Genomic DNA, 26,979 nt, shown 5'->3' with positions numbered 1-26,979 from the left:
TGGAAGTGAACCAAATGAGCACCTGGATATTTCATTTGTAGGAAATAACAGACTTGTAAAATGAACCATGATTTAATTATAACACTGCTGCTCTGCTGTTTTAACTAGCAGCTCTGTGACTTTCTTTATACTGAACTCTAGCAGCACTCTATCAGGTAGTTTTATAGTAAAATACCTCATCATCAGTGGCAAACTGTTTAGTGGCTTCCTACCAGCTCCTGACCTGCTTGCACTGTAGCTGACACTGACCTCTGACCTCCCTGTAGACAAGCAAGACATAAATGTAATGAAATGATCACGATGAGAGAATCAGAGAAGGTTTCACATTCAGACTCCACGTGAACAGGCAGCTGGATCTTTGCAGAGTTGGAAAGACAACAACCAGACCGGCACAGCAAAGCTTTTGGTATTAATGTGGTCAACCAGACATTTTTAATTTCAATTTTTTTTTTTAACAATGATCGTAGAACCTGATCGCTGTCAAATGATTTAAGTAAGTACACCAAAAGAGGCCTGGAGCTCTGCAGAACCCAGACCTGCCCTCTTTCCAATCCTGCTGCTCAGAGAGAAATAAAATTAAAATGTTTTTTTTTTAAAAAAAAGAAACAAAACAAAAACAAAAAAAAAAAATACAGCGTCACTCTTACCAGATGTCACTCTCGCCCTGTGAGTAAGTGCTCGGTGGAGAGAGAGAAAAAAAAAAGAGGAACAGACAACAATAGTAATCTCAAGATTGCTTGTAAAATTACTTTTAAATGTAGATAATATTTGTATATAGGTAGATAATGTTTGGTTGATTTAAGGGGGATAGCAATAAGAACTTAAAGGTCAATACAATCAGAAGGTCTTAGCTCACTAGCTAGGTCAACAGAGAACCGGTTATACATGCACTAAAAAGAAAAAAAAAAAAAAAGAAAAAAAAAGACAAATTTAAAAAATCTGAAACCTCAAATCGAGATTATATCCAAATTTGTTTGCCCAAAACTACACCCAATGAGTTTCCAACGCTAGATTGATTCTTTTTAAAAAGAAATATGTTGAATTTCATTTTAAATAAAATGGCTAATTGACATTATTGCACATGAGCAAAAGACAGTAATACTATTAGAGCTCTGTTCATCGACCCGCCCCTCCTCCTCCTCCTCCTCCTCCTCCTCCTCCTCATCCTCCTCTTCCTCCTCCACAGACCCTCCTGAAGCACTTCAAAACATTCAGAAACCTGGTGATGTTCGACAACAAGAGATGTTTCAGCAACAGCAACCAAAACGAAAAAAAAAAAAAAAAAAGAGAGAGAGAGAGAGAGAGAGAGAGAGATAACGGGAATAATGGATAAAAACCTTGATCTGGGTGAGAGGACAGATAAGACAGCCAGCAGAGATGAGGGTAGAACACTTACATTGTGCTATAATGTACAGTAAATGGCTGCATAAGTGCTTTTTCTGAAGCTTGAAGAAAAAAAAAAAAAAAAATGTTTTCAAAAAAAAAAAAAGAAAAAAAAAAAAAGGTATTTATTGTTGAGGCATCATTAAAAAATTAGCCTGTGCTATCCGTTCAGGGGTGACGATGTAAAATCCCTAACAATCAGGTTCCAACAGCTTTCCACAAGTAGGAGAAAAAATCTTTCAGGACATAAAAAAATAACGATGATGATGTTACCCCTCGGATTCTGTCATTTCAAAGATCGCTGCTACATTAAAACCGCACGTAATTATGTGCAACATCGGAAAAAGGCTTTGAAGATGATTCCTCTACACTCCGTTCTGTCTGTTGCTTTTTTTCTTTTTTCCTCATTTTTTTTTTTTTTTTGTTTGTTTTTTTTTGTTTTTTTTTTTAACATGTTCCGTCGCCTCATTATTGGTGTTGATTGGCAGTGTCCGGGTCCAATAACATGGCAGAGTGATTCAGTAAAAACACCAGTGAGGTTTATTTAGGGGGAAGTCACTCTGGAGGAGGCTGACAGTCAGCGGCAACCGTAGCTGTTTGGGGATTTCACCGTCTGCTCGTGCTCAGACCGGCCCGTTGACGGACACTTCCTGGGGCGGTGGCGTTTGCTCTCTGTTAGAAGAAACATTCAAGAATGATTTATAGAACAGCACATGTCATAATTCCCAGCAGCAAGTAAGGATCATAGAGTGACAGCAGATTATGTTAATACTCATTTGGCAAAAAAAAGACTCATAAACATGAACATATACTCATACAGTTATTGACACAAATCTGTTCTGTCAGATCAGCTTAATGACAGTATGTGTGTATGTATTTGCATGAGCCTTGTGTTTACATTGTTATCTACTGTAGATTTATGATGAGTCATGTCAAAGATTTACATGGGCCAGATATTTGTGTTGGAGGGCCAGATTTTGGCCCAAGAGCCGCTATTTGCCTACCACTGATCAGCTGTATGAAGCTTTAGCAGCGTCCAGGACAAACCATACAAAGCCTGCAGCCTTCCAATGTCTTTAGGGACATTTCAGTGCACTGGTTTCACTTTACTGGCAGTTTTAACTGACCCTTTGATCTGGAGTTTTAATAATCAACACAGCTGTTTTAAAATCGGAGGAATAGACACAATTCCTCAAAACATTACACGTTATTTTGCCTCCGATTTCAGCGTGTCAGCTAACTAACATGTTGTTGGCAGGATTTCCTACAGCTGAACGGCAGGAACCACTTCCTGTAAAATGAGCAAACTTTCACACAACGGGCCTTTCCCCACTCGACCTCCACTACTAGTGTCACTTCTTACCAAGAGAAGAAAGAAACAAGTCAACTGTAACTCACTCCACCCTTTGTCACCATATGTACATATATATATACAAAATTTTGATTATTTGTTCAGCTGATTGATGCATCATTTAGTCTATAAAATGTAGAAAATGATAAATGGCCGTCACAGGATACCGAAGCCACAGCTGTGAACTTAATCTGATCAGCAGCTGATCTCCCTACAGTGTTTTTAAAAGATGTAAAAGACAGAAAGCTTTTAGCATTCACACTATATTATACTGTTTATTTTGACTATATTTTCTTGATAACGTCTGTTTCTGTAGTTAGGTACTTACTTCCTGTCAGTCTGTGTGGTTACTGGTGAATCCTCAGACGGCTGCTGTTCTGATGCTTTTGGAGGATCTGACAGAGAGAGTTTCTCCAGAGACACTGGACTCTCCTCACTGCAGGACGCAAACAAACATTCAGAGTTAATCATTATTCCACAGCAACACAGTTTCAGCACATTTTACAGGTTTATGTCAACAGTATGCCCCCCCCCCCCCCCCCCCCCCCCCCTGCATAAGTGTCTGTTCTGTAGCTGACCTTTGACCTCACTACAAAAAGAAAACACACTTTGTAGTTTGGGCTCAGTAAGCCGAGCACTTCATTTAGCTTTTCAGACGTGTATGAACATGGTGACAGTGCTCGTAGTTAGGGATGTCAAGGTATGAAACTCTGTGACTTTAATATTTAGATGAGGTGTCTAAAATTACTGATGACATACCGTATTTTTAGTAACTGCATTGCTTTCAAATAGCTGAAATAGTCATTTTTCACACTACTGGAAAAGGTAACAGCTACCCCGCTATTCTTCTTCTTCTTCTTCTGCTCAACCTTCTGATGCTCAGTTTAAGCTCAAGTTTCTGCAGAGAACCAGAGGAGCTCCCGGGTTATATTTTTTACTTAGAAAGGCAAAACTGAATGAATCCAGTAATTTCAAATCCCAGTCCAGTCTATAATTTCCTCAATGTGGTAATTATGTTTCAAATATAGATGTTTACACACACACCAGCTTTTTGTGTATGACTGCACTGAGTGGACTGGTCAACAGGGCAGGATTTTGTCACTCAGCATCTGACAGAGACTTTCAGCTAAAAGATGCAGTGATGTCAAACCTTTTGAGGTCAGCTGTCTTGTTGCCGGGGGTGCCGGCTGTTTCCGAGGCAATGGCTGCAGCGGGAGGAGCACCGGCAGTTTTGTCATCCTCCTCGCTGTCAGATCCCCCGGAGGAGCTGCTGTCTGAGGCCACGAGAGGAGCTTTCCTCCCTTCTCCTGCCGGAGGAGCACCAGGGGAGGCACTAACATCTGCTGAAACACGCACACACACACACAGGCAGAGAAAATGACGTAAACCTTTATTTCCTTACATTTTTTTTTAATCTTTCACCAACCCGAACGAAACATGAGTTCAGGAGTAGTTAGGTGGGATTCGCTCACCGCTCTTCTCGTGGTTTTGTTTGGCTTGTTTATCTGCGTCGCTGCTACCCGAGTCCACAGGAGAGCTGCACCTGGGATCAGTCTCTGTACTGTAGGAAACCAGGAGGAAACAGGAAATGGTTTTAACACGTTGTAAAAGAATGACAACTGTTCCTAGAAAATCTCGATTTCTCTGTTTTATCCTCTCACCCAGAGAAAGGCTGGAACTCAGTGAAGTTGGCCCAGCCTGTTTCCTGTGTGTCTGTTCCGCCTCCAGCTGAGGTTTCCCATGCTGCCGGGGTTTGGGATGCTGCATTCCCTCCAGAGTCCCTGAAATTTGCTGTCCAGCCCGGACCTGGAAACAACACAAAAGAGCCTATTTTGAACGGCTGTTCCCCTTTTCGACATTATATTCTGTGGTGTTTCTGTGGGTAGCTGCTGTCCGCTAGTCTACCTGTGTCTGACGTGTTCTGCTCAGAGTCCTCGTCCTCATCAGATTCAGATCCACGGTCTCGCTCCCTGCCTCCATTCTCCATGCTGCTCCTGGAGCTTCCCTCTGAGGTTTGAGAGACCCCAAACCTGGACAAGAGGGGAATGATGGAGAGAAGATGAGGAGATGAGAGGATTAACAGACAGAAGACAGTGAGCAAACCAAACACTAGAAATCATCATCATCATCAGGTTTACCTTGTTCTGGATTTAGCTTGTGTTGCATAGTTTATCTCCTTGTCCTCCCAAATGTCCTCTTCCTCTTCAGCATCATCAAACTGGCGTATCCTCTCTTTACAGCAGGCTTCAAAAGCAGCCGCATTGGCCTGTGAACAAGCAGACGCTTGAATGAAGTTATAACTCTTTCTGTGACAGTGTCTAATCCATTATCTATAAACAGCAATAAGTTACTTTTCTATTAACATGAACAGTGTTCACCACCAAAACTCTACACAGTTGTAGCAACATGAACGGTAGTAGTTGTAATATTAATATCAATGACAGTGTGATTATTATACTTTCTTTTAATGAACAGAATATTCAAACACTTACACTATTATCATCAGCATCTAGATTGAAGTTTATTTCGGCAATTCTGTCAAATGTGGCGCTGAGGAAAGAGAAGAAGCAGAAAACATGAGCCAACATCCTGGATGTTAAACTGATCACTGAGGGATAACTCGATCACTTTAACACACATACAGTGAGTATTACAATCAATCAAATTGTGTGAACTGAGAATTGATAAAAAAAAGTTAAAGCTCTGGTTTAGAGGATTTTTTTGGCGGATGCAGAGTTATTTGATACTGAGAAACATTTTCCTTAAAAGGGCAACAAACTGTGTAAGACTTTTCCTCCTTACTTGATATTCTCATCATGCTCGCTGAACTCCTCATCGTTGAACCCAAACTGATCCACAAAGTTGGCAGTCATCTGTTGGATCTGATAGTCGGAGAAGGCCTGGGAAGGTCAAAAGGACGCTTTTTTTTAGGGTGATGTCATAATGGATGTTGGTGTTTATTTGACAGATTGAAAGAAGTGTTTTATCATTAATACTGGTGATGATATTGTGAAGTGGTTTTGTTTTTATGGAGTCTCTCCTACCTGTTGGAGCGACAGGTCGTTGGGGAAGGGGCTCTCCATGTCGTCGTCCTCGCTGGACGAGTGCATGTTGTGGGTGCTTACCTGCAGGACACAGAGCAGAGGTTTGGTGTACTGATGTTTTCCACATTACAGGGACCCTGTGGCCTTACTACACCCCTCCATACATTATGATGCAATTTCATTACATCAGACAAGAATTACAACAGTACAGGGAAAAAAAACACAAAGAATAGTTTGTCTGCTATAAGACAAAGTCAAGAAAAAATAAAAAATTGCTGTGCTACTTCCAATTCAGCAAATGCATTTTCTGTCAGTGCAAATGCCTGCCTGCAATTTGTAAACAATCCTCCTCCTGCAAATACTTATCACCAGATATCACTGCTGTATCAGTCCTCACAGTGAGCCGTGTGAATATACAATCAGACTTTCCTGTAGTAATAGGGGCTACTGATTCATTATATAAGTAAAAACACTTCTGACACATGTTGCTTAGATTATTTCTGATGTATTAAATGACAAATTTGAAAAGAAAGTATAGACTGTATGTAAAGATGGACGATGCATCTCCACTTCCTGCCGCTACGCAATAGTGAGGGGCCATGTCTAGATGGTAATACTAGATTTGCGAAACTCTTGCACATGCACACTTGATTCAGCACAGTAGTGCTTGACTCTGCATGTGCTAACAAGCCCCCAGGAAAAGCGCAGGGCTTTGAAATTAATTTGACATAGTGGCCAAACCGTGTAATTATCACTTCTGCATCCGTCATGTGATGCACACTGGCCCAGAAAGACTTTTTCCCATAGACTTAAATTGTGAAAGAGACGTCTGTAAATCAGAAGATACATTTTATTTGAGCATCACAACTCCTGCAAAATGACTTGTTTCACTATCAGAATTTGATCCATTCAGTCTGATCACATGTGGAAAGTCTAGAAGAGCCACACGATTGAATTACTTCAATCCCATTCAAGTTAGTGGGGGGCTGAACTGGAAGTTATGCAGCTCAGCCGGAGGAAGTATCTGGTGCCTCTGCTTTATGGGCCACATGATCTCAGAAGATCCGGGTAATTAGGCCACTAAGCAACTTTCATAGGAATGAAACGCTCCAACGCTGTATCCAGTTAGCTAGCAGTGGCAAGGACTCCCTTGTTTTTACACCTGGGGGCAGTGCCTTACGTCCTGTATCACATGGAGTGTTGTGTGCCTTATGCACGCTGTCGTTGGATCGCATTGGGTCGTCTCGTCATTTTTTGGATAAGCTAGCAAAACTGTAACCTAAAAAGTTATTTATTAGCCAAATCTTTGCCTTAACCCCAAGATTAAACCTACAGACTTCACACCTAACTGTAACTTCAGAGATGACTTTTTATTTTTTGTGATCGTCGGTTTATGAAAATACACTTAAATTTTTGCTCCTTGTTCTGCTGGCAAAGTTGAAACCACAACCAGACTTTTATCAACAGACTTTTACCTGACTATTGATAATCAGTCATAATGTTATACTGGAGGAGATATGCAACTAGAGAGTGCTAAAATATATTGACTTTTAGATGGTCTCACTTCTGTCCAACAACAAAAATCTACTCAGATGGGGCGCCTGTATTCTGATATCAATGTAGTATCTTGCATCAACAGATGCCTAAACGGGCTTACCAGACCGACTTTCAATTTCCACTTACACAGGTGTGAGACCAAATATACAAATTATAGGAAAACATGACAAGTATATTCTGTATGCCTTCATGCATCAAATCAGAGTCAGAGCACGGGCTGAGGTGGTCACAAAGCTCACCAAAGCGTGCACTGCTACATCCTGCAAAACCACACCCATGCGGTGAAATACCACCACTGTGTCTCAACTCAAGATACTTCTGTTAGTACACTTCCATGTAGTATACACTGGGTACACTATGTACTTACTAGCGTAGTGCATGAATTTCAACAGAGTTAAGTTTTTAGGGAGTCCCAGCAATGGTAGATATACAAGGAGCTGCTTAAAAATATACTTGTCTTGCCAAGTTTGAAGCACATCTGCATTCGTATGAGGAAAATGATGTGACGGAGCTGTGGTTAAGGTCTGGTTAGGTTTAGACACAAAAGCCACTTGGTTAGGGATAGGAAAATATCATGGTTTGGGTTAAAATAATCACCTGAAACATGGTGTTGGTTAAAGCTACTACTTTCGTAAAGTTAGGCAACCTTTGTCGTCATGGCAACAGTAAACAACATGACAGACGTGACAGAAACCATCTTTGGGAAAAATTTATTTTTTGGTAACGGCTGCTCTGACACTGTGCTGGGCTGCTTGGTCCTGTCCTGACTACCTCGCTGCACTGAACACACTGGGCTTAAACTGGGAGAGAAGAAGATCAAATGAGAGGAAGTTAAAAGACAGCGATTCATGCTGAAGAATCTGAAGTCCGCTGAAAATAATATCTCACCAGCTCTACCGTGTTCCTCCTGTTAGTCTCTCTCAGGGTCTCGTCCACAAAGCTCTCCCAGCGACCTCTGCAGTCTTCTGGCAGCTCTGCAAAACAGTAAACCACCGAGTAATGCCTGATCGCTGGAGATATTACTTTTGCGCTAATTTTTCAGTTAAATGGCGTCTCATCTGGTGTTAAGCCAGCTGCTACACATGATTACCTTTGATGAGATCAGTGATCTGAGCCTGTACTGGTCCTTTCTCAAGGTTCTGGACCACCATGTTGGAAATTCTGGTCAGATGACCCATGTTGCCTCTTCTGGTGCCGCCCTCAGCCCTGAAATTCACAGTCACACACTCACTTTCCACACTTATACAATTAAACCTCTACATGTATTTGTCTTTATTAAAGTCACAGACTAAACACAGATTGATACAAAGTGTTTGAGCACGTTGCTAAGTCATGGATGTGAAGAGGCTCTTACTGTATTTTATCATTCTCCTCCCAGGCGTCAAGGATCTTTTGTACCAATCGACACTGCTGGAAGAGCTGTGAAGAATGAAATCAGAAAAGTGCATCAGAACTTTGCAAACAACACAGTGGAGAGAGTTTTGGGTGTAGTCCGGGACATCCGAGATACTGAGCTGCTGAAGCCACCTACATGTGCCACAAGGGCATTATGAATGGAGGTCTGTGGTTCACTGGTCCCGCCTGTCTCCACTGCCTCCCCCTGTGCCTCAGCGGCTGATGCTGCAGGCTTCCCGTCGTGGTTCTGGAGGCCTGGGCTGGGCCGCTCCTCTGAGGAAGGGTGGTTCAGGATAGCCGCCACACACAGCTCCACTTGGAAGTGCAAAAAGTTATTCCAGGAGTATTTGAAGAACAGATCCTATGCAGGGAAAGAGGGAGAGAGAGAAGGAAGCAGAGCAATGCTCAGTAAAATGCTGCAAGAGAAAATGTGAGACAGAAGAACTCAGGGCAGCGTTAAATAAGAGTAGACACCTCCACTAACAGCATGTGTACCAGTACCACATATCAGATTTCACTAAACGTTAATGGCGTTTAATCATTTCTTCCACACTCCCTTGATTCACATCAGGACACATAGGAGATACACATGATCTGAACACTTTTAAGCATTTTAGCCAGTTATTCATTACAACACCACATGTCTGATTGGTTCTGTGCCCCTCCAACACTGAACCAATTTCATTAAAAACAGTTTCGGGCAGTTAAACCAGAGATGACCTCTGAAGTGCCCCCATGTTGTTTAATGGGGGCAGTGGAGGGTTTGAATCCTCTGTTAAACAGCACACACAGCTTGATGACATGATTCTGCTCCAAAGAAGCAACGCCTACTGCTCTTTGACCAGGTGGTGTGATAAGGTAATCAGTGCTTCCCTGCCTCATGACCAACCTTGTGCAAATTTTTGTCAAATGTTTGAAATGTAACACATAAACTGACTGAATGAGGCAAAAATATCAGTCAACAAATGTTGGACAAGACCTCAAACATATCTGTCACGTAATGTGCACAATGACAAAAAAAATAAGCTTCAGAGTTGTTAAATGTAGCCTGGATAAGTCAGGCTTAGCCTACCAGTAGTAGGTCCATGGTGGCAAGATTGCAGAGCTCCTGGCAGATACTGGGGGCACTGGTCTGCAGCAGGGCGGCCACCAGCCGGGCCACATGAAGGCGGGCGTTCCCCAGTGGCTGCTCTAGAACGCCAACGGTCGTCAATATTGCACTTTTCTGTAGAGGGGTTAAGAAAAGTACATCAACTAATGCTGTCACAACATATTTGTTCTGATACTAATACCCAAGAACACTAAGTTTCAATTCTACAACTGTACCGCAGAGAGCAAAAACTTTGTAAAACACTGAAAAAAAATCTAGATTTTGCTGTTAAGAGTGTGATTTGCGACACAATGAAATAAATGATAACGCATAATATGAAACGATGGACGTTTTCTATCATCAGATGATATATATCGTCATATCACACAGCCTGACGTCTAATAAACAATTTCTATGTTCTTATGCTTATTTTTGTGTTTATTTTGCTTCATGAGTGCACTGCAGGTTTACCTTGGGGGGATCCAGAAGAAGCTGCTGGAAGTCCTTTAAATGGGGCTCAATGGCATTTAAAATACTGCTGTTGACAGTGTAAGACCTTTCATAACCCTGAGAATACAGATCCATCAGCCCTTCCAACCTGGAAGACACAAGCAGACAAAAACATCAACTCACTAAACATCAGATTAAGAAAACAAAACATTTCCTCTTCCTTTCCAGACCAAGAAAAACTATTATCTCACTGTCTGACATTTACAATAAAAACGTGACAGGAAGCACTGAGCGTGTGGACTCACCCAGACCTCCTGGTCTCCAGTAAGGTAAGTAGCACTTGAGTTCCGTTAACAATGGAGGCCTCACTTCTCTCCCCCTCAAACATGTTCTTGAGGAGTCCCGCTACACTCTCCTGCCTGAAAGATAAAGGTTTGTGCTGTTGCAAATCTGAGAAAGAAAAAAAACTTTACGATGACGTGCTGATGAAGTAATCTGCTGTTGAAGCCAGGTGTGCCATTAGATGGCTCTTTTAGTAGTGCTTTCCAATACTGATATAAACACTGAGGAGTGGAAATGACAAACAAAATCAAACTTGCACAAAAATCTAAGTGTTGCTAAACAGGCTCTGTCAGCAAATGTTTATATACACACACTACAACTTGAGCTCTGCTTTTTTTTAACTCTACATGCCAGATAAGGATTTTTTGCGAATCTGGAGTCGACAATGACAAAGGAGGCAATCTGTGTGTTTACAATCCTTGCTTATATGGACATGTAAGAGCACATATCTGATCACAACTTTGTTCTAAACTCAACCTGATTCAAAACAGATTATACCAAAAATCTAATTTTGTGACACCAATGACTAAGAGAAGAGGTTTGACTAGTTCTGCTATCAAATGTGCAGCTGAGATTAAAGCTGCTCTTAACTCTGGTCACATCCTTTTTAAATCTCTACACTATCAGATTTTATGTTTTTAGATTGTCTTTATGTGTGTGTGTGAATGTTTGCAAACTTGCTTGCCTCCATTTCCCCACTGAGGGACAAATAAAGTATTTTGAATGTAAGTGAATTGAATTGTGTCGCCAGGTTTTTAAATACACTCTACTGTACATACTCACCCTAAATACCACAAGCAATTGTTAGATTCTGTGTTGCTAAAAAACACTACTTTGAGTCAGGGAATGTAAACTTACGACTCTAGCACGGCCAATAGTGGGTCGACCTCCGCATTCTCCTGCATCTGATTGGCCTGGTCTCGACTAAGGCGGATGATGTCACAAAGCGTTTGGGACGCGTTTGATTGTCTCTGAAAGGGAAACCAGTGAATCAGAAAATCTCAATTAACATGTGACTGCTGCGAGTTATCAAAGAAAGACCCCCCTCACAGCAACACAATGACAAGGTAAACTCCCAGCATGCTTCACACTCACCTCCTCATCTTTGCCAGTATGGATAAGCTCTGTGAGTCTCTGAACCAACTTCTCCTCATTCAGCCACTTGAAGAAAAAAATGGCATTAGATACTTAAAGAGCAGTGTTTACTTGAAGGAGGTACACAAACATATGTATAGAGCTTACATGGAGGACCTCCTGCCTCAAGGGGGCAGGCTCCACACAACTGATGAGGCGAAGCAGCAGGTCCATCATGGCAGAGGCATCTATATGTTTCAGCACCAGACCAATGAAGCCTTCCTTTTTCTTTAGAAAGGTGATCACCTGGGACAGGGGGAGAGAGAGGAGTGCTCAGTACTGATGATGTGAATCATAACATGTGATCATTTATCTAATTAGTTTTCAAATTACTTCATTTGTCCTAATTTGTCTTCATTTTTGCTGTGCAGCAGCTTGTTGACTGAGTGGATTTGTCAACCAGGTAAAATGGATTAACAGTGTTTTTCACTGCTTATATATAAAATGTATTTGTTAATATGCTCTACTCAACAAACTATTGCCCGAGCAAAAACAAATGTTTTAAATGTACCTGTTCGGTTTTCCTGGCGATGAGATTGCCGATGGTTTTGCTGAAGAAACTGGCCAGTAGCGGGTTGAGGGGCGGGTCCTGCTCCAAAAAGTGGTACAGTATCTCGAGGAGAGACTCGTCCCCGCCCAGTTTATCATTGATGATGGACACATCTGCTGTTAGGAGCTCACACGCAATGTTGGGAAACCTTACAAGAAAACAAAGGACAATGAGAGTGAGTCTTGACATATGCCAAGAGTTTCCTGATTACCTGAACCTTCTTGTGTCTAAAATCATAATCAATAGGATTAAATCACAATCTGATTACTGAAGGGAATATTAGATTAAGATTTTTAAAAACAGGATGTAACAAAGTAAAATACAAGTACAGCTTAAGGGGATGATGAACACAACCGACAACATGACCTACAACATATTATTTTCTCTTTGGATATGAGCATATGAATGAAGAGTATGAAAATATATTAATAATGCATGCATGTAAATCGATTATACTTGGTGCGGCAGTATAACAGAGACAAAGAACCGTACTTTTTGTATGAAATAGAAAACATGATTAAAACATGAACATCCACTGAAGAAATGAATGAATGAATAAATAAATACAACCGCATCATTTGTTTTGTGTGTCCTTTAAAAGAACTGATTTAAACAGATGCTGCCTTGATGTCTTCACATTATGAAACTCATGGACACAATTAAAGCTGAAAAAGTTGCTGACTTTGCAGTATTTAGCCAAGAGGTCTGGCTCATAAGCACGCTGGTTTGTCTGACGCTTTCATAGTGACAAATTTGCTCTACTTTCTTTTTACCAAATATATAGGTTTTGTGGCATGGGGGTACTTTCCAGTTGTGTGATCTGTGGATGTTGCCCAGTTACTACCTGACAAACTGGATAATAATACAATATAAACTGTAAACTGTTGCACAGGATTCTAAATATATGCTGTATAATGTGTTTCTCTATGTTGCTCTATTCACATTGCCAACTTGGAAACCAGTCACTAGTCCCTGCCATCATTTCTCTATCAGTCACTAATGTGGGGTCTCACTTAAAGCGGCTCCTCTCCTCCAGGTCTGCGGGTGGCTCTGTGGTGATGAGGCTGACCAACTCCTGCATGCAGTGATCCTGGGAGAGGAAGAGCAGCAGTCGACGATTCTGAGCCTTGCACTCCTGCAGGACGTCATCCTCCTCCATCAGCTCCCTCAGCGTCACGTCCTCCCTGTCCAGCAGCTGGTCGATGTGGGAGGTGGTGTGTAGGTCGAACTTCCAAAACATGGTGGCCGCTGGGACGGGGGACACAGCCCTGGGCCGTGGAGGTGGTGGATGAGCACAGGGAGGCCCGGCAGCGGCCAGAAACAATACAAGAAAGGGGGGGTAGGAAAGTGAAGAGTTGATGGGGAAGGAAGGTGGAAGAGGAAGTGTGGGAGGGAAATTGATGTAAACAAAGATGTAAGCCAGAAGATTAAACCAATAGCTGAGACAACAACATGAAAATAAGACCTCATAGGATATTGCAACAGAAAAAAAACAACATAGTGTTTGGATCTTTCATATAAAGCCATAAAAAACAGCGCATATTTTCGATAAAATAGCACGTATGCCCTCAGCTCAATAGAATGTACACAGAAATTTGGAATTGAATACATCTAAAAGGCAACTCATTTACATAATATATTCAAAATATAATATCATTTACAATACGGACAACAGTTGAATTATTGCGTCCCAAGTAAATGTAGTCATAGTTTATACAATTACAAAAAGACGGAAATGCCACACAGTAAAGTGCTCACACATACCAGTGGATGAAATGTGGATATCTTTAATCAGACCTCCCCCACGGGCAGGCAGGCATTTGTGTTTGTGCAGACGACAGAGAGTGTGGCGAGGCCTGGCATTTATCAGCATGGGTCTCCTCTTAAAACGCAGGCCTCTTTAGGAGATGAGACACTGAGAGGCTCAACATAACCTGCACAGCGTGAAAAAAAAACAGTGGAGACGATTATTCAACTGTGCGCGCCGAGATTTGAGGAGAAATGACAGTGTTAGCATACCATTCGGACATCATTTAAAATCTGTACAAATAGTGCATGTGAAAGTATACATGAAGAATTAAAATGTATGTTTTGCAACCAGTGAGGAGTCACGTTGTCCTCATGTGTCAACTCAAAGTTGGTGACGTGCCACCGACACATAAAGTCAAACAAGTTTGTTGTACTTTCAAAATAAAGTAAAGTTAATCCCCGTACACTCATCTACAATTTAATCAATTTGACATCTTGAATTAGAATATAAATGTACCTTAAAGTAATTATGGTATAATCTTATTGTTCACATAAATAAATGTAAATGTATCAAAGACAAAACTGTAGGTAAATAGACTCACTATGAGTCTATCCAACTGTCAGCTGATGACTATGATGCTGGAACAGACTGTCAAATAATCTTCAGCTCCAATCATCAAACTCCAATTAAATAACAATAAGTTTAATGAATGAAAAAGTCACATGACACTGCTTCTATGTATTAATTTGCTCTTGTTAGAAGAAATGAGGGATGTTCTGATTTTCTAAAGGACTGGTATCGACAGTACCAATCCGCTGTTTTGTATTTTAGCAACATTTTGCTATTTGTTGTCAAACTTTATTTTGTTCATATTAAATAGCAGTTGTCAAAAATCCTGCCTCAAGCTTCATGCCAGTACAGATCAGCGATGACACTTCTCTCTACACATATATACTATTATACTAAACACTGAAGGACAGCATTCAGGGCAATTCAGCTGTCAAACATATTTATACTGCTTTAATAATTTGAGTGTTGGTCTACTCTTGTCAGCTGTATTATTAAGGAAAAATAAATAAGGCTCTCACTGAAAAAAAATACACTTAAAAAAGTATTATGTTGAACTCTGTATCAGGTTCAGGGGTAACAGATGTGATCCAGACATCCCTAATATTAACCTCTTTAACTGCACAGACCTTTTGGTGCGTCTAGCGTTACAAAATCATGCCGTGCACGCTAGTTTTATTCAAAGCTACAGAGCTTAAAATACAGAAAATATGAATAAAACGGCAGATGGCACATGTAGAATGGCTGATCATACAAAATGATGTCAAATCTGTGTGATATTTGCTTTGCTTAAATGCAGAAAATGTATCTATATTTGAAGTTACTTGACGGGAAATCTGGAAACAGCATACTTCTGGCTAAAGGCTAAAGTTAAGCAAAACATAAAAGTTAAGAATGAAAATGCACAAACTTTAAAATGCTTTCAGGTTACTACAACAACAACAACAACCTGAGGAACTCCAACCAACAAACGTAATTATGAGGGGCATGCCTGCATCAATGAGGTATTAACTCTACACAATGGGAATATTCACGAGCAAGTAAGAAGGCTGTAGTACTGAAAATTCCCTATGAGACAAAACTGCCAAGGAAACTATAGATACATCCCTAAGATTTTATATTAACTTCTTTATGAACTTTTTCTATTTTATGAAAATGCTTTAGGATAAAGCATATGACCATATCACAGATGTTTGTCAAGCCAAATGTTATAAAGTTGATATGCCATGTATATTAGGCTTTGGTAAATCGTTGTTGTCATTGGAAATGAGCATGAAAGTTTATGTGGCTGGTTCCCCGGGCTGACACTTGAATCAGGCTGGTTACTGTTGGTTAAACAACCCTGAGAGCATACACAGTCGCTGTGTGCATGCTCATCACTCTATACTTAGACAACTGCTGAACAAGATTTGGTCAACCTCTCTTCCTCGTGTATCATCAGCACTGCAACAGAGGCTTTTAAATGCTCGCTATCCATCGTGGTAAATGGAGAAAGCCTCTTAAATAATGGAGAACGAGTATTTAATGTTTTTGTGACTAAGCAAGTGCGTCCAGTTTGTTTTTCCTCGTGCGGTTACTGTGGCAGCTAATCTAGACAACCCAACACACCGGCAGTGCCAAAATACAATTACATCTGCTGGCTTTATCAAAGCTAACGTGTCTCTCTGAGCAACATGTTATCAACTGTTGATCATGGAAGTAAAACTGAAGGAGGAAATCAAAGTGCTTCCTCCTTTTTCTTTTCCTTTTTTCCTGAGGAGGACCCTTCCCTGCACATGCACCAGCAGCAGCGTCCATCTGGCATACATTTACAGAGTACACAAGTGCAATAATAACCCGCCATACGCTCCCTGTGGACACTGAGCAGGAAAGCAAATGCTTGACTTTACATCCAAAATAGAACCCACCAGAGGCAACCTCAACAAAAACAGTCTACTGGCACATATAACATTCGATGAAAAGAGGAACAATGGCACATATAAAGGACATATATGTGGATGTTGTGAGCTAACAATAGTCTGTAATTAAGTGGTGATATCATGCGAAAGGGAATACCACCTACGTTTTTTACATGAGTTCTCCTCTACTTTCAGAATGTAATGAAAGATGCAATTGGTGGCGACTGAATGTTTATCATGTTGCTCTTGCTACCTGGTGAATGCATTACCAAACTGATCAACCACTTCTGCAATGGTGCACTTCAGAGGGAACACAAAAACTACAATCTCACCCAGCCTGTTGCTCCTTACTCGCACTTAGACGCACTGGAGCTGTAAAATTAAGTGAACAGACCTGTATTTTGCCTGTACTTCATGCACAGATGGTGGTGGCCCCCATGATAATGGCGTTTCTTCAATTCATATTATTAAATATTGGTTGCCTTTTGGTTTGTTGGCTGTCAAATATAGTTAGCCATCACTAATTCTTCTCACTTGGGTTAGGCATTTGGCATTACTTTCTTACACATGGTAGCTAATGATCAAGAAAGTCATGTTAAAACGATGGATCCATCAATAAAAAAACATGACTTTGCATCTCCGTCTATCATATTTTAGTACGGAAGAAGCTCCAACAATGAGAGAGACACTGATGTGTAGCTAAAGAAATGTAAACCGATCTACCGTAGCCTTGGCATGAATTGCACATCAACTGACTTGCTGTAGGAGCTCAGATTTCTGTTTACTTCAACTCCTGAGGAGGTACGACAACCAAATAATACAAGAATAAAAAATAATAATAACGACAGCCATCACGTTTCAGTACATTTCTCATTACTCTCGTTTAAACACTAGGTCTTTCTTGCTTTTTACCTATTGCTAACGTGCAAATGAACCCGGACGGAGTGTACTTTAATTCAGAAACGTTAACTCTGCACTTAACATTTGACTCGGTCCTGCACAAAATCTAACATTTCTAAATATTATGAGGCACATAGAAGCGGAAAGTACAGTCGCGTTAATCTCGATGGCAGCCAAGTATAACCTTTAAGGAAAGCGCCTATATTACGTTAACTAATGTTGAGTAATTTAACAGCTTAACATTCCCTGTGCAAAGTTAGCTGATTAGCCAACATTAGTTTGTCAGCTTTGGCGACTTTTGTTGCTCCAACTTATCTGTTTAGCATACCATTTAGCTAGAGTTAGTTCCTCCTTTGCTCTGAATAGCACGCAAGCTAATTAGCCACCAGCAGTTACCGTGTACTGAGCTGAGTTAACTTATATATCTCTCCAACTTAGGCTCAACTTTGTCGCTGCAGCAGCGGAGTTAACGTTAGCTAGCTGCAAGCTCAAACTCACCACCGTCTTTAAACTTACCTTTGATTTAAAGTCCTCCGCTATTCCTTTCGTCTGTGTTAGATTGTTGTTGGAGTTTATCGTCAAGCAGCCAGCTATCCAGCTAACTATCCGCTAACACACATCAGCCTGTGAGTGATTTGTTTTGAAGAAGGGGTCAGTCTGCGACAGCAGAGGCTGCTGTTAGCTAACGTTAGCTCAACTTAGCTAACGTTAGTCAAAATGTGGCTTTGAAGTCTGTCAAATAAACAGTCCCCCAACATTAACGGCTACTTCACATTAATAGCAATGCCTGATATTTCAGATATAGAGTGTATGATTCGTACTCACGCACAAAGTAATTCAAACGCGAAGCTAAGTTTAGCATGCAAAGCAGGAAAAACTCAGTCATATTTTTCGAATCAAAATGGCGACATGGTCACGAGAGCGCGCACTAGACCTACACGGGGACGAGCAAAGAACTCAGACAGCTTCACAAAACATTTAGGTGAATGATGCGGCACTGTTATTTTCACATCACTAATTAAACTAAATTCTGAGGCTCTTAACATTCATATAATGCACCTTTAGGAACATATCTACGACCCTCTTACCAGGCACCCCCATTTTGTGCATATGGCCGAAAATAATTTACCCAAAATAAAGGGGTTACTGTTCTTCAACCCTTTTGATTACAGTCTTAATCCTGATCTCATTTTAAAGGTCATTCTTTAAATTTTACAACCAAAAAGTCAGAAGGAGTATAAGTGATCCTGAATAAAGGTTACAGAGGCACAAAAATGAGTAGAAAGGTACGTTTTTGTTTTGTTTTGTTTTGTTTTGTTTTGTTTTGTTTTGTTTTGTTTTGTTTTGTTTTGTTTTGTTTTGTTTTGTTCTGTTGCTGTTTTTTCTTTTTCTTTTGTTTTTTGCCTTGCCTATTTTTTGCCATACAAAGGTGAATATAAGGCCTGTAGTAGTACCTTTTGAGTGGAAAATACTTGCCTGAACATATCTGAACCACTTATGTGTCAAAACTGTTGATGGTTGAGCTTAAAAATAAGCTTTCTACATTGTTTTTGTACAGTTATGTCTCGGCAGAACACCTTTGTGCCATTTGTGCAAATTTTGTGCCAACAGGCAGAACTGATATTATGGATCTTTGGAGTAGAAAATTACCACATGCTTTGTACAAATGAATAAAAGAGAGTAAATGACTCCAAAAAAGTTTATTTTACAAAAACAATTTAGCCTACATACTATATATATAAAAAAGACTCTAGCTTTTCCCCACAGTCAAGTGTTTTGCATTCCCTTTGCATTGGGGTAAAATGTGGCTTCCTCCACTCTATGACCCATACAACTACCAGATATGCTGCAATATTGTTTTCACAGTTTTAAGTTGTGTGGTCATCAACCTGACTGTTACATTCATGAAAACAGTTTCATTACACTGAACAAAGAATAGTTCAACAGTTTAATTAAAGAAAGTTCCCACAAAGCACAATGAAACCTACAGTGTTTTTCTTCTTATTCACTGGGCTATTCATCAATATTGAGATTTCAACCAATCTCAAAGTGCATTTCTAAAACATATAATATATTTTTTATTTGTTGCGTTCCATTTAATTAGACATAAATCTTCCGTACAGGTGAAGTAGTTCAAGTACTTCAACAAGATGGCAAGATTGCTCTCTGAGGGTGTTTTGTACTCTGACCTTAAAACCATTATAAAATAATATCATAATAATAATAATAATATCGTGTTCACGGTGGAGTAATATAAGCAGGGTTGGCATATTTGCATATTTTTAAATGTTTAAGTGGGGTGAAGTAGGTTAAAAGGAAGGGTGTTGGAATGGGAACAGTTATGAGTTATTTTCATCACTTGTCAAAATAATGTTTTTTAAAAATTAAATAATTAATTATCTGATTAACAATAAATGACAAATGTCCAACACAAGTTATCAGAGCCCAAATTCATCAAGAAACATACTTGACATACATGACACGTGACATCAAAAGATATGAATGCAAGAAACAATAAGAAACAAAATATTGATTTTTACATGATATAGAGTTAAAACAATAATCAATTAGCAGCATTGGTAATGCATCATCAATGAAGCACTCTGTTATTCATCTCTGCCATACACATTATCCTTGTGTCTGTAGAAGTTGCAGAGGTCACCTCTATGTCACATTAAGTCCTGAATTTCTTTCTTCATAACTTATTTTCTCCACTCATCTTTTCATTTCACACCCTTTTTTCCTTCCTCCTCACTCCCTCCCCTCTGCTTCCATCCTCTCCTCTTTCCTCCTCTCCTCTTCCTCACCCCCTTTCCCTCTCTACTCTCCTCTTCTTTTCCTCCTCTTTCCTCCCCTCCTCTTTCCTCTTCTTCCCCCCCTCTTCCTCCCTTACACTCCTCTTCCTCTTTCCTCTCGTCCTTCCTTGTTTCCCTCCTTCTCTTTCCTCCTCTCCTCTGTTCTCCCCTCATCTCCTCTTCCTCCACCTCCTCTCCTCGCCCGTTGTATCCCACAATGCATTGTGTTCACTCGTTGGATCATGGACCAAAGCGGTAAGCAAAAACCTCACTCGGGCCGACATTAGCAAGCCTCTGTTAATGTGATATACATTTTCTACTACGATTCACCTCTATCACTATAACAGCTGTTCATAGAGCAACATATCACGCTCGCAGTGCGTGGTTTCGCTGCGGTATGCTGTTATCTTCCAGAGCAGCGTTGATGCTAGCGTGCTCTGAGTTAGCTAAGACTGGCTAGCGATCACTTGTGTTCACGAAAAGTTGTCAGGAAGCTAAGTACTAAATTGATTTACAGGGCAACACGCGGGGTTGCAACCGAGTTAATACATGTACGATATTAAATGGCGAACAATAGTAGCTCCTTAATACATTCATGTTTAGTAACGTAACGTTAGGTAAGCGCAAACTGCGAATGAGTTGGGGCGCGAATGCTACCTGAATGCTAACTAAGCTAGCTAAGATCCTGTAAGAGCTGACATAACTAATGGCATTCATCAAGATATTCACTGAAATGTATGAAATGAGTCATTTTACGGTACTGTGTTCTTCTTAGGTTGTAGTCCTAAAGCCAAGCGGCAAAAGACATTATATGGGGTTCGTTATGATAACATAGCCTAGCTTGATACCCAAAGTTAAGACGTTAGTAGACGTTAACTTGCCGTAGACTGTATATAAAGATATATATATTATATACAGTCTATTGATGTTTTCAGCTACAAACATATCTTAATTCTCTCTCAACCCCAACCGTGAGGGCTGTGGAGCTGTGGATATCCCCCAAAACGCCCCTCCAGAGACATTCCCAGCTAAATCGCGGGTTGTAATGCAAATTTTTAGGCTTTGTGGGCTGGCAGGGACCACAACCACACACCTTGTCCCAGTGCGTTGGCACATTCTGACAACTTTCCTGGAAGTCCAGTTCTTAAAGATCCTCTGAAGACATGTTTTAAGATGTATATAAAATGTTCTACTTTGAATAATAATTTATGTCTGATATGGTTTTTGCACAAAAAAGTTCAATTATCTTGTTAAAATTCTTAAAATGACATTTACTCCTTCTCTCTCATTAAAAAGTCCGGAATCTATAAATATGCAAATATTGTTCATTTCAAAAGTTTAACTGCTGGACACAATGTCAGGATGTCTCCTACTTCACTGTGAAGTCCATTCTTAGTGCATGCACTGTGGAGGCTTCAAGTTTCCACATCACCCCTGTGTAAGCTGAATACTGGACCAGGATTGGCTTAGAAACCATTTGTGATGTCACAAGTCATGCTCATACGCCCGCTCCTTACATTTGGATTTTCAGTGAGCACAGAGAAACTTTTCACTTTCAGCAGATGGGTGTGAAAACAAACTGCACAGAGAGGCTCAAACATTCAACTGTAGGAACAAGAAGAAAAACACATTTTTGAGTGGAGGAGGACCTGCCTCCCCATTGGCTTTGCTTCATTTCCTGAATTTTACAATAAATGACATATGAAATCACTCATTCAGTCAGATTTTGCCCTTTCCACAATGCTGTACTAATCATCTACAGACAGGGGTGTAGTTTTGACAAAATGTTGGTGTATCCTCTGAGTCATTGTTGTATATTTTCGTGTGGTATTCATTCATTGAAAGTTATTTAGAGGTTCTCGGCTAACTGCACTTTGAGACCCAGAGAAGCACTGTGAGTTTATCTTTGCTTCTTAATTTTCCTCAACAGACAATGATCTTCAAGGAAGCGATGGCTCTGGGAGTTTGGGTGGCCCAGATGTTCGCAGACGAATCCCCATCAAGCTCATATCCAAGCAGCCGATAAGAAGCAAACCTCAGCCCCGCACACAGAGACCCAGCAGCAGGCCATCTAAAAGTGAGGCTGGAGAAGATGGTGGGTTTGTCTCTCACAGTACAGTATGCCCCTAAGCATTGGGTTTTAAGGCTGTTTCTTTAAAAAAAAAAATAGTGCTGTCAGTGGCAGTGATTCCACCATGTGCACATTCTTAGATGAAGATTATTTCATGCAGTCAAAAGAAAAACATAACTTATGAAGCTTATAGTGTTTGTTTTAGTTGAGATATTTTTGAGGTTGTTTTTTGGGGCATTTTGCATTTATTTGGCAGTCACAGTGTACAGAGATACAGAAAACATTAGGAGTGAGAGGGGTATGACATGCAACAAAGTTCCCCTCGGATGTTGGATGTTGTGGTTTTGTGGTTTTGTGGTTTAAGCCTCAACTATTAGGTTACCTTGACGCCCAGTTCACAGTGTTAAACAAATATCCTGTTATGTGTCATTCAAGGTCAATGTTGGTTGCTAAGGCAGTTTTCCTGTTGTGCCGTTGACAGTTAAGACTTTTCTCTTGCATCATTACAGAATTGTGTTTGTTGTTAAATTTAGAAGCAGTTCAGGCGATAATCAACATTGAGATACTCATTGTTTTACTTGGCATTATTTTGCCTGGAAATATAGAAAGGACTATGAATTAGAGGTCTTCATAGCTCCTCTCAGATCTGAGGAACTGAGACCTGACCTGGAACCCAAGTTGGACTAGGTCCTAATTCTACTCAGTTTAATTGGGTTGGGTCTCTTTTTACTGCCGTGGGTGTAGGGTCTTTATGTCAGTAGGCCTATGACCAATACCCGAACGGACCCAAGTGTACGCGGTATCAGCTCTGATCATGTGGTACGTCACTATCTCCGTGGGAGAAAACTGTGTGTTTTAGCGAGAGGAAAATGTAAACTGTGAAGAGAAGAGAATCGATGTAAGGAACATATAAATGGGCTGCGTTTATATAGCACCTCTCTAGTCCTCCGACCACTCACAGCACTTTACACTACATGCCAACATTCACTCATTCACACACACATTCATACACTGATGGCAGACGCTGCCATGCAAGGTGCCAACCTGCTCATCAGGAGCAGTTTATAATGTACATTCACACACACTCAGACGCTGATGGCACAGCCTTCAGGAGCAATTTGTGGTTCAGTATCTTGCCCAAGGACACTTTGACAGTCGTCTACAAGATTTATGCTGTTCAATTAATTTTGGGAGTTTATACACAGATATTACATCTATTATTAATTTATGTTAAATAAATAAAGAGTAAATGGGTTAGAACATTGTCTTTTGTCTATCACCCAGTTTGCTAGAAGGTTTTATTGTTGGTACAGGAGGTAGAATGGGATTTCTAGTTGTTATGTTATAAATCTGTGCTTGAAGCATATAAACAAATTATTTTTGTTTCTATGACTTAACATTTGTTCTTAGGGTATTATTATTGTTATTTTGTTGCTCTTTCTCACTGCGTTTGCTTGTTAATTGATGGAATTAATTGATAGCGCATCAGGCTGCTGCCGGTGTTTGTGTTCTCTCTACGTTTGGGTCGACTACATTTAGGATCAGGTCTGTTATTTTCGGGTCTACTTGGGTGGGGTCCGGCTCTGATCGGGTCGGTCTCTCTTTTTTGAAAATTAAATTATACACGTTGGGTTCGGGTTTTCTATGGGTCCGTTTTGGGTTGGTCCAACGCTTTGGACCCGTGAAGACTTCTGCTATGATTGGGACAATGTAGAATCTGTAGTTAAAAAAACAAATAAATCAAATTATTGATATTGAAAAACTGAGTGCGACATCATCCTGTTTACATCCTACTAGCCACTAGAAGGCGCCGATGGATTATCCATGGTGACCATAGTGTGCCATAGACTGCAACCCAGGTGAAACCCAGAGCAGCTTACACATACAATACTCTCTTTTAAGTGTGGTGAAAACAGTAGAAAGTATTACTTGAACATTGATGTTGGTTACTACTGAGAAACCAGACAGTCATGTTGTCCTGTAACAGTTTGAAGTTGATCGTGCCGCCTGGAAGTCTTTGACGCCTAATCTCAGAGAAAGAAACAGGATAATGTGTGGACAAACTTAACATTTTAATTACTCTATAGAAAACAACATAAGTAAGATTGAAAAATTAAGTTGGAGTTTATTTTCTATTAAATTCATTTACAGTGTGGGAGACCTGGGCCATCACTCACTGTACAACTGAATTAGACTGCTGGATTACAGCTCATCAGTGTTTTAGAGCCTTCTCAGTTTGTTTGTCTGCGTTGCATCATTAATACTTATTTCTTGTGTGTCACAGATAACTTTGGCTTCAAGCAGGAGGAGAGGTTTGACTGTGGTGCTAAAGCTGGAGATGTGTTTGCAACTCAGAGGAGATTCCCCCAGCCACTGTTTTGGGACTACAAGGTACATCAGCTGTGGAGAATCAAACAGGAGAGACTCGATAACACTGTCACATTTTCATATAGATATTAAAAGCAAACACTTTCATTACACAAATACAATCAGAAATCTTGTCTTTTTCTGATTGTCTTAGACAGTTATTTTCCATTTTTAACCCGTGGTGTGAAAAATTCTCAAATCCAATCGTAAAAAGTAGACAAATGCTCAGTGCTAATGATATTTGAGGATTGTTCTAATGATTATTTCCTGTGATTCTCACGTCATGTTACTTCTGCAACAGTTGAACTTGATCGGAGAAAGGGATGAAGTACCAATTCACTTCTGTGACAAATGCGGTCTCCCTATCCAGCTGTATGGACGGATGGTACGTACTTTGTTGATCTGACTTGTCTCTGAAGACATCTTGAGAGAAATGTGGATGGTTAACTGCTGCACTCTCACCTCTCAGATTCCATGCAAACATGTTTTCTGCTACGACTGTGCTTTGCTTCATGAGAAGAAAGGAGAGAAGATGTGCCCAGGGTGAGATGTTTGAACTATTTAAATGTTTTGTCGTTTTCAGGCAGTGTGTGTCGCTGCTTTGTGTCACTGATGTTTTATGTCTGTGTGTTCAGTCTCACCCTCTACAACTGCACAGACCCGGTGCAGCGTATCGAGCAGTGCCAGCGCGGTTCCCTCTACATGTGCAGTGTCGTGCCGGGTTGCAAGCGTACCTACCTGTCCCAGCGTGACCTGCAGGCCCATGTCAACCACCGCCACATGAGGGCAGCCAAGTCTTCCACGGGCCGCCAGGAGCCTGTGCACCTGCCCCCCGCGTCCGAGGTTCCCGATCGGTTCCGCGTGCCTCCACCTCACTTAGCCAAGAACCACGTCCACCTCCCCAACCCGCTCCAGCACAGCAGTCACGACCCCTACAGTCAGCCGCCGCCACCGAGCGCTCACGAAGCCCCGCCCCCAAACTCTGCTCACGGTCCCGACCCATTCCGTATCACGCTAACAACACGCAAACACAGCAATCTCATCACCGTGCCCATCCAGGACGACTCCTCCGCTTCCTCTCGTGAGCCCCTCTCCAGCGGACCCTCTCAGCCCCCCCACCACCACCCCGGGGACTATCCTGGCCAGCCACCCGTCGTGTCTCACTCTCACCACATGATGGCACCTCCGCAGCAGCACTTCGGACCCCCACCTCCCCCGCCCCCTCCTATCAGCCACCCCATGCAGCATCCTCCCCAGGCCTCCGGGACACCTCACATGGTGTACAACCAGGCCCCTCCTCCCCCCATGTCCACAGCCCCCCCACCAATCACCCCACCACCGGGGCACATCATGGGCCAGATGCCCCCCTACATGAACCACCCACCCCCTGGACCTCCACCACAACACAGCGGACCCCCTGTTAACGCCCCCCCTCCTCATCATTACAACCCTAATTCCATGCAGCAGTTCTCCGAAGACCAGGGCACCCTCAGCCCCCCGTTTAGCCAGCCAGGAGGGCTCAGTCCTGGGATGTGGCCCGCTCCAAGAGGGCCGCCACCTCCACGGATGCAGGGACCCCCACCCCAGGGCCAGATGCCGGGGCCACACCACCCAGATCAGGGCCGTTACCGGCCATATTATCAGTAAACTGCCAACTGAATGAATGAATGGGCAGCAATCTGTCATTCTGTTCATACCACTTGTCTGAATAATGTGATGGTGAACCTCAGGATTACAGGATGTAGGACTTTCATTTTGATAAAACTGCCCCGAAGCAAATGTGTATGTGGTGCACATTTTAGTTAACTGTACTGAACTTCCCGCTGAACATACTATAGACTTGGAGAAGAGCAGGAATGTCCCTTTTTTTTAATAGCTTATGGTAAATATTTCTGTATATATGTCAGCTGATTTCACGCATATGTACTGTACATTGAAAGACGTTAACTATGTCTCAATAAATTTTTAACAACAAATTTGCATCTCATTTTTATTTACAATGTCAAGTCACATTGAGTTTATTTTGGTGATTAAAGGTTTTATGAAAGGAGACAAGTGGCAGTAATCAAATGTGAGTTAGATATTTTGTCAGTTCTTTGGCAATGTCTGTAGTATTTCTCCTTCTCGTGTGTCTTTGTCAGTCTGTTTTTCACTGAATATTAGAAATTAATGCACAACATGCTCAGTACTATAAAAAATACATAGCTTTCATTCTGTCTAGTGTAAAAAACACTACGGGAGGTAATTTCTTGTTCATCAGGGATTAGCCAATACCTTGGGAGCTGTTTGTCTTCTTCAGGTCCTTTTATTATTCATGAAACTTTCAATGTCTGGT

At 41.2% G+C, this 26,979-nt stretch overlaps 2 protein-coding genes across 5 annotated transcripts; one reads left to right on the top strand and one right to left on the bottom strand.

Annotated features, from left to right (window-relative positions):
- Positions 1–722: 722 nt before the first annotated feature.
- Positions 723–18,449, bottom strand: ppp6r2a (protein phosphatase 6, regulatory subunit 2a). Of its 2 annotated transcripts, XM_044344020.1 has the most exons (25): positions 18,237–18,449; positions 17,928–18,035; positions 14,061–14,230; positions 13,310–13,564; positions 12,258–12,444; positions 11,855–11,992; positions 11,708–11,773; positions 11,471–11,583; positions 10,576–10,689; positions 10,292–10,418; positions 9,803–9,955; positions 8,867–9,091; positions 8,690–8,754; positions 8,426–8,541; positions 8,224–8,309; positions 5,779–5,859; positions 5,537–5,634; positions 5,227–5,284; positions 4,873–5,000; positions 4,640–4,764; positions 4,396–4,540; positions 4,207–4,295; positions 3,885–4,077; positions 3,063–3,170; positions 723–2,055 (listed from the first exon to the last, which is right to left on the bottom strand). In XM_044344020.1, exons 4-25 carry the CDS (start codon positions 13,534–13,536, stop codon positions 2,007–2,009), a joined length of 2,691 nt encoding a protein of 896 aa, XP_044199955.1. In that variant the 5' UTR covers positions 13,537–13,564; positions 14,061–14,230; positions 17,928–18,035; positions 18,237–18,449; the 3' UTR covers positions 723–2,006. The 2 variants fall into 2 exon arrangements, with proteins under 2 accessions (XP_044199955.1, XP_044199956.1); XM_044344021.1 differs by having other exon boundaries at positions 3,885–4,074; positions 17,928–18,446.
- Positions 18,450–20,355: 1,906 nt separating this feature from the next.
- cbll1 (Cbl proto-oncogene-like 1, E3 ubiquitin protein ligase) lies at positions 20,356–26,620 on the top strand. Of its 3 annotated transcripts, none has more exons than XM_044344037.1 (6): positions 20,356–20,461; positions 22,137–22,301; positions 24,562–24,668; positions 24,946–25,029; positions 25,114–25,187; positions 25,280–26,620. In XM_044344037.1, the coding sequence occupies exons 1-6, from the start codon at positions 20,449–20,451 to the stop codon at positions 26,289–26,291; spliced, it is 1,455 nt and encodes a 484-aa protein (XP_044199972.1). In that variant the 5' UTR covers positions 20,356–20,448; the 3' UTR covers positions 26,292–26,620. The 3 variants fall into 3 exon arrangements, with proteins under 3 accessions (XP_044199972.1, XP_044199974.1, XP_044199971.1); XM_044344039.1 differs by lacking the exon at positions 20,356–20,461 and adding an exon at positions 20,648–20,823 and having other exon boundaries at positions 22,137–22,283; XM_044344036.1 differs by lacking the exon at positions 20,356–20,461 and adding an exon at positions 20,652–20,823.
- The last annotated feature ends 359 nt before the right edge of the window (positions 26,621–26,979 follow it).

This window comes from Thunnus albacares, chromosome 23 (genome assembly GCF_914725855.1).
Source record: "Thunnus albacares chromosome 23, fThuAlb1.1, whole genome shotgun sequence".
In the NCBI taxonomy this organism is placed as follows: domain Eukaryota; kingdom Metazoa; phylum Chordata; class Actinopteri; order Scombriformes; family Scombridae; genus Thunnus; species Thunnus albacares.
This window is presented reverse-complemented; position numbering and strand designations above follow the sequence as displayed.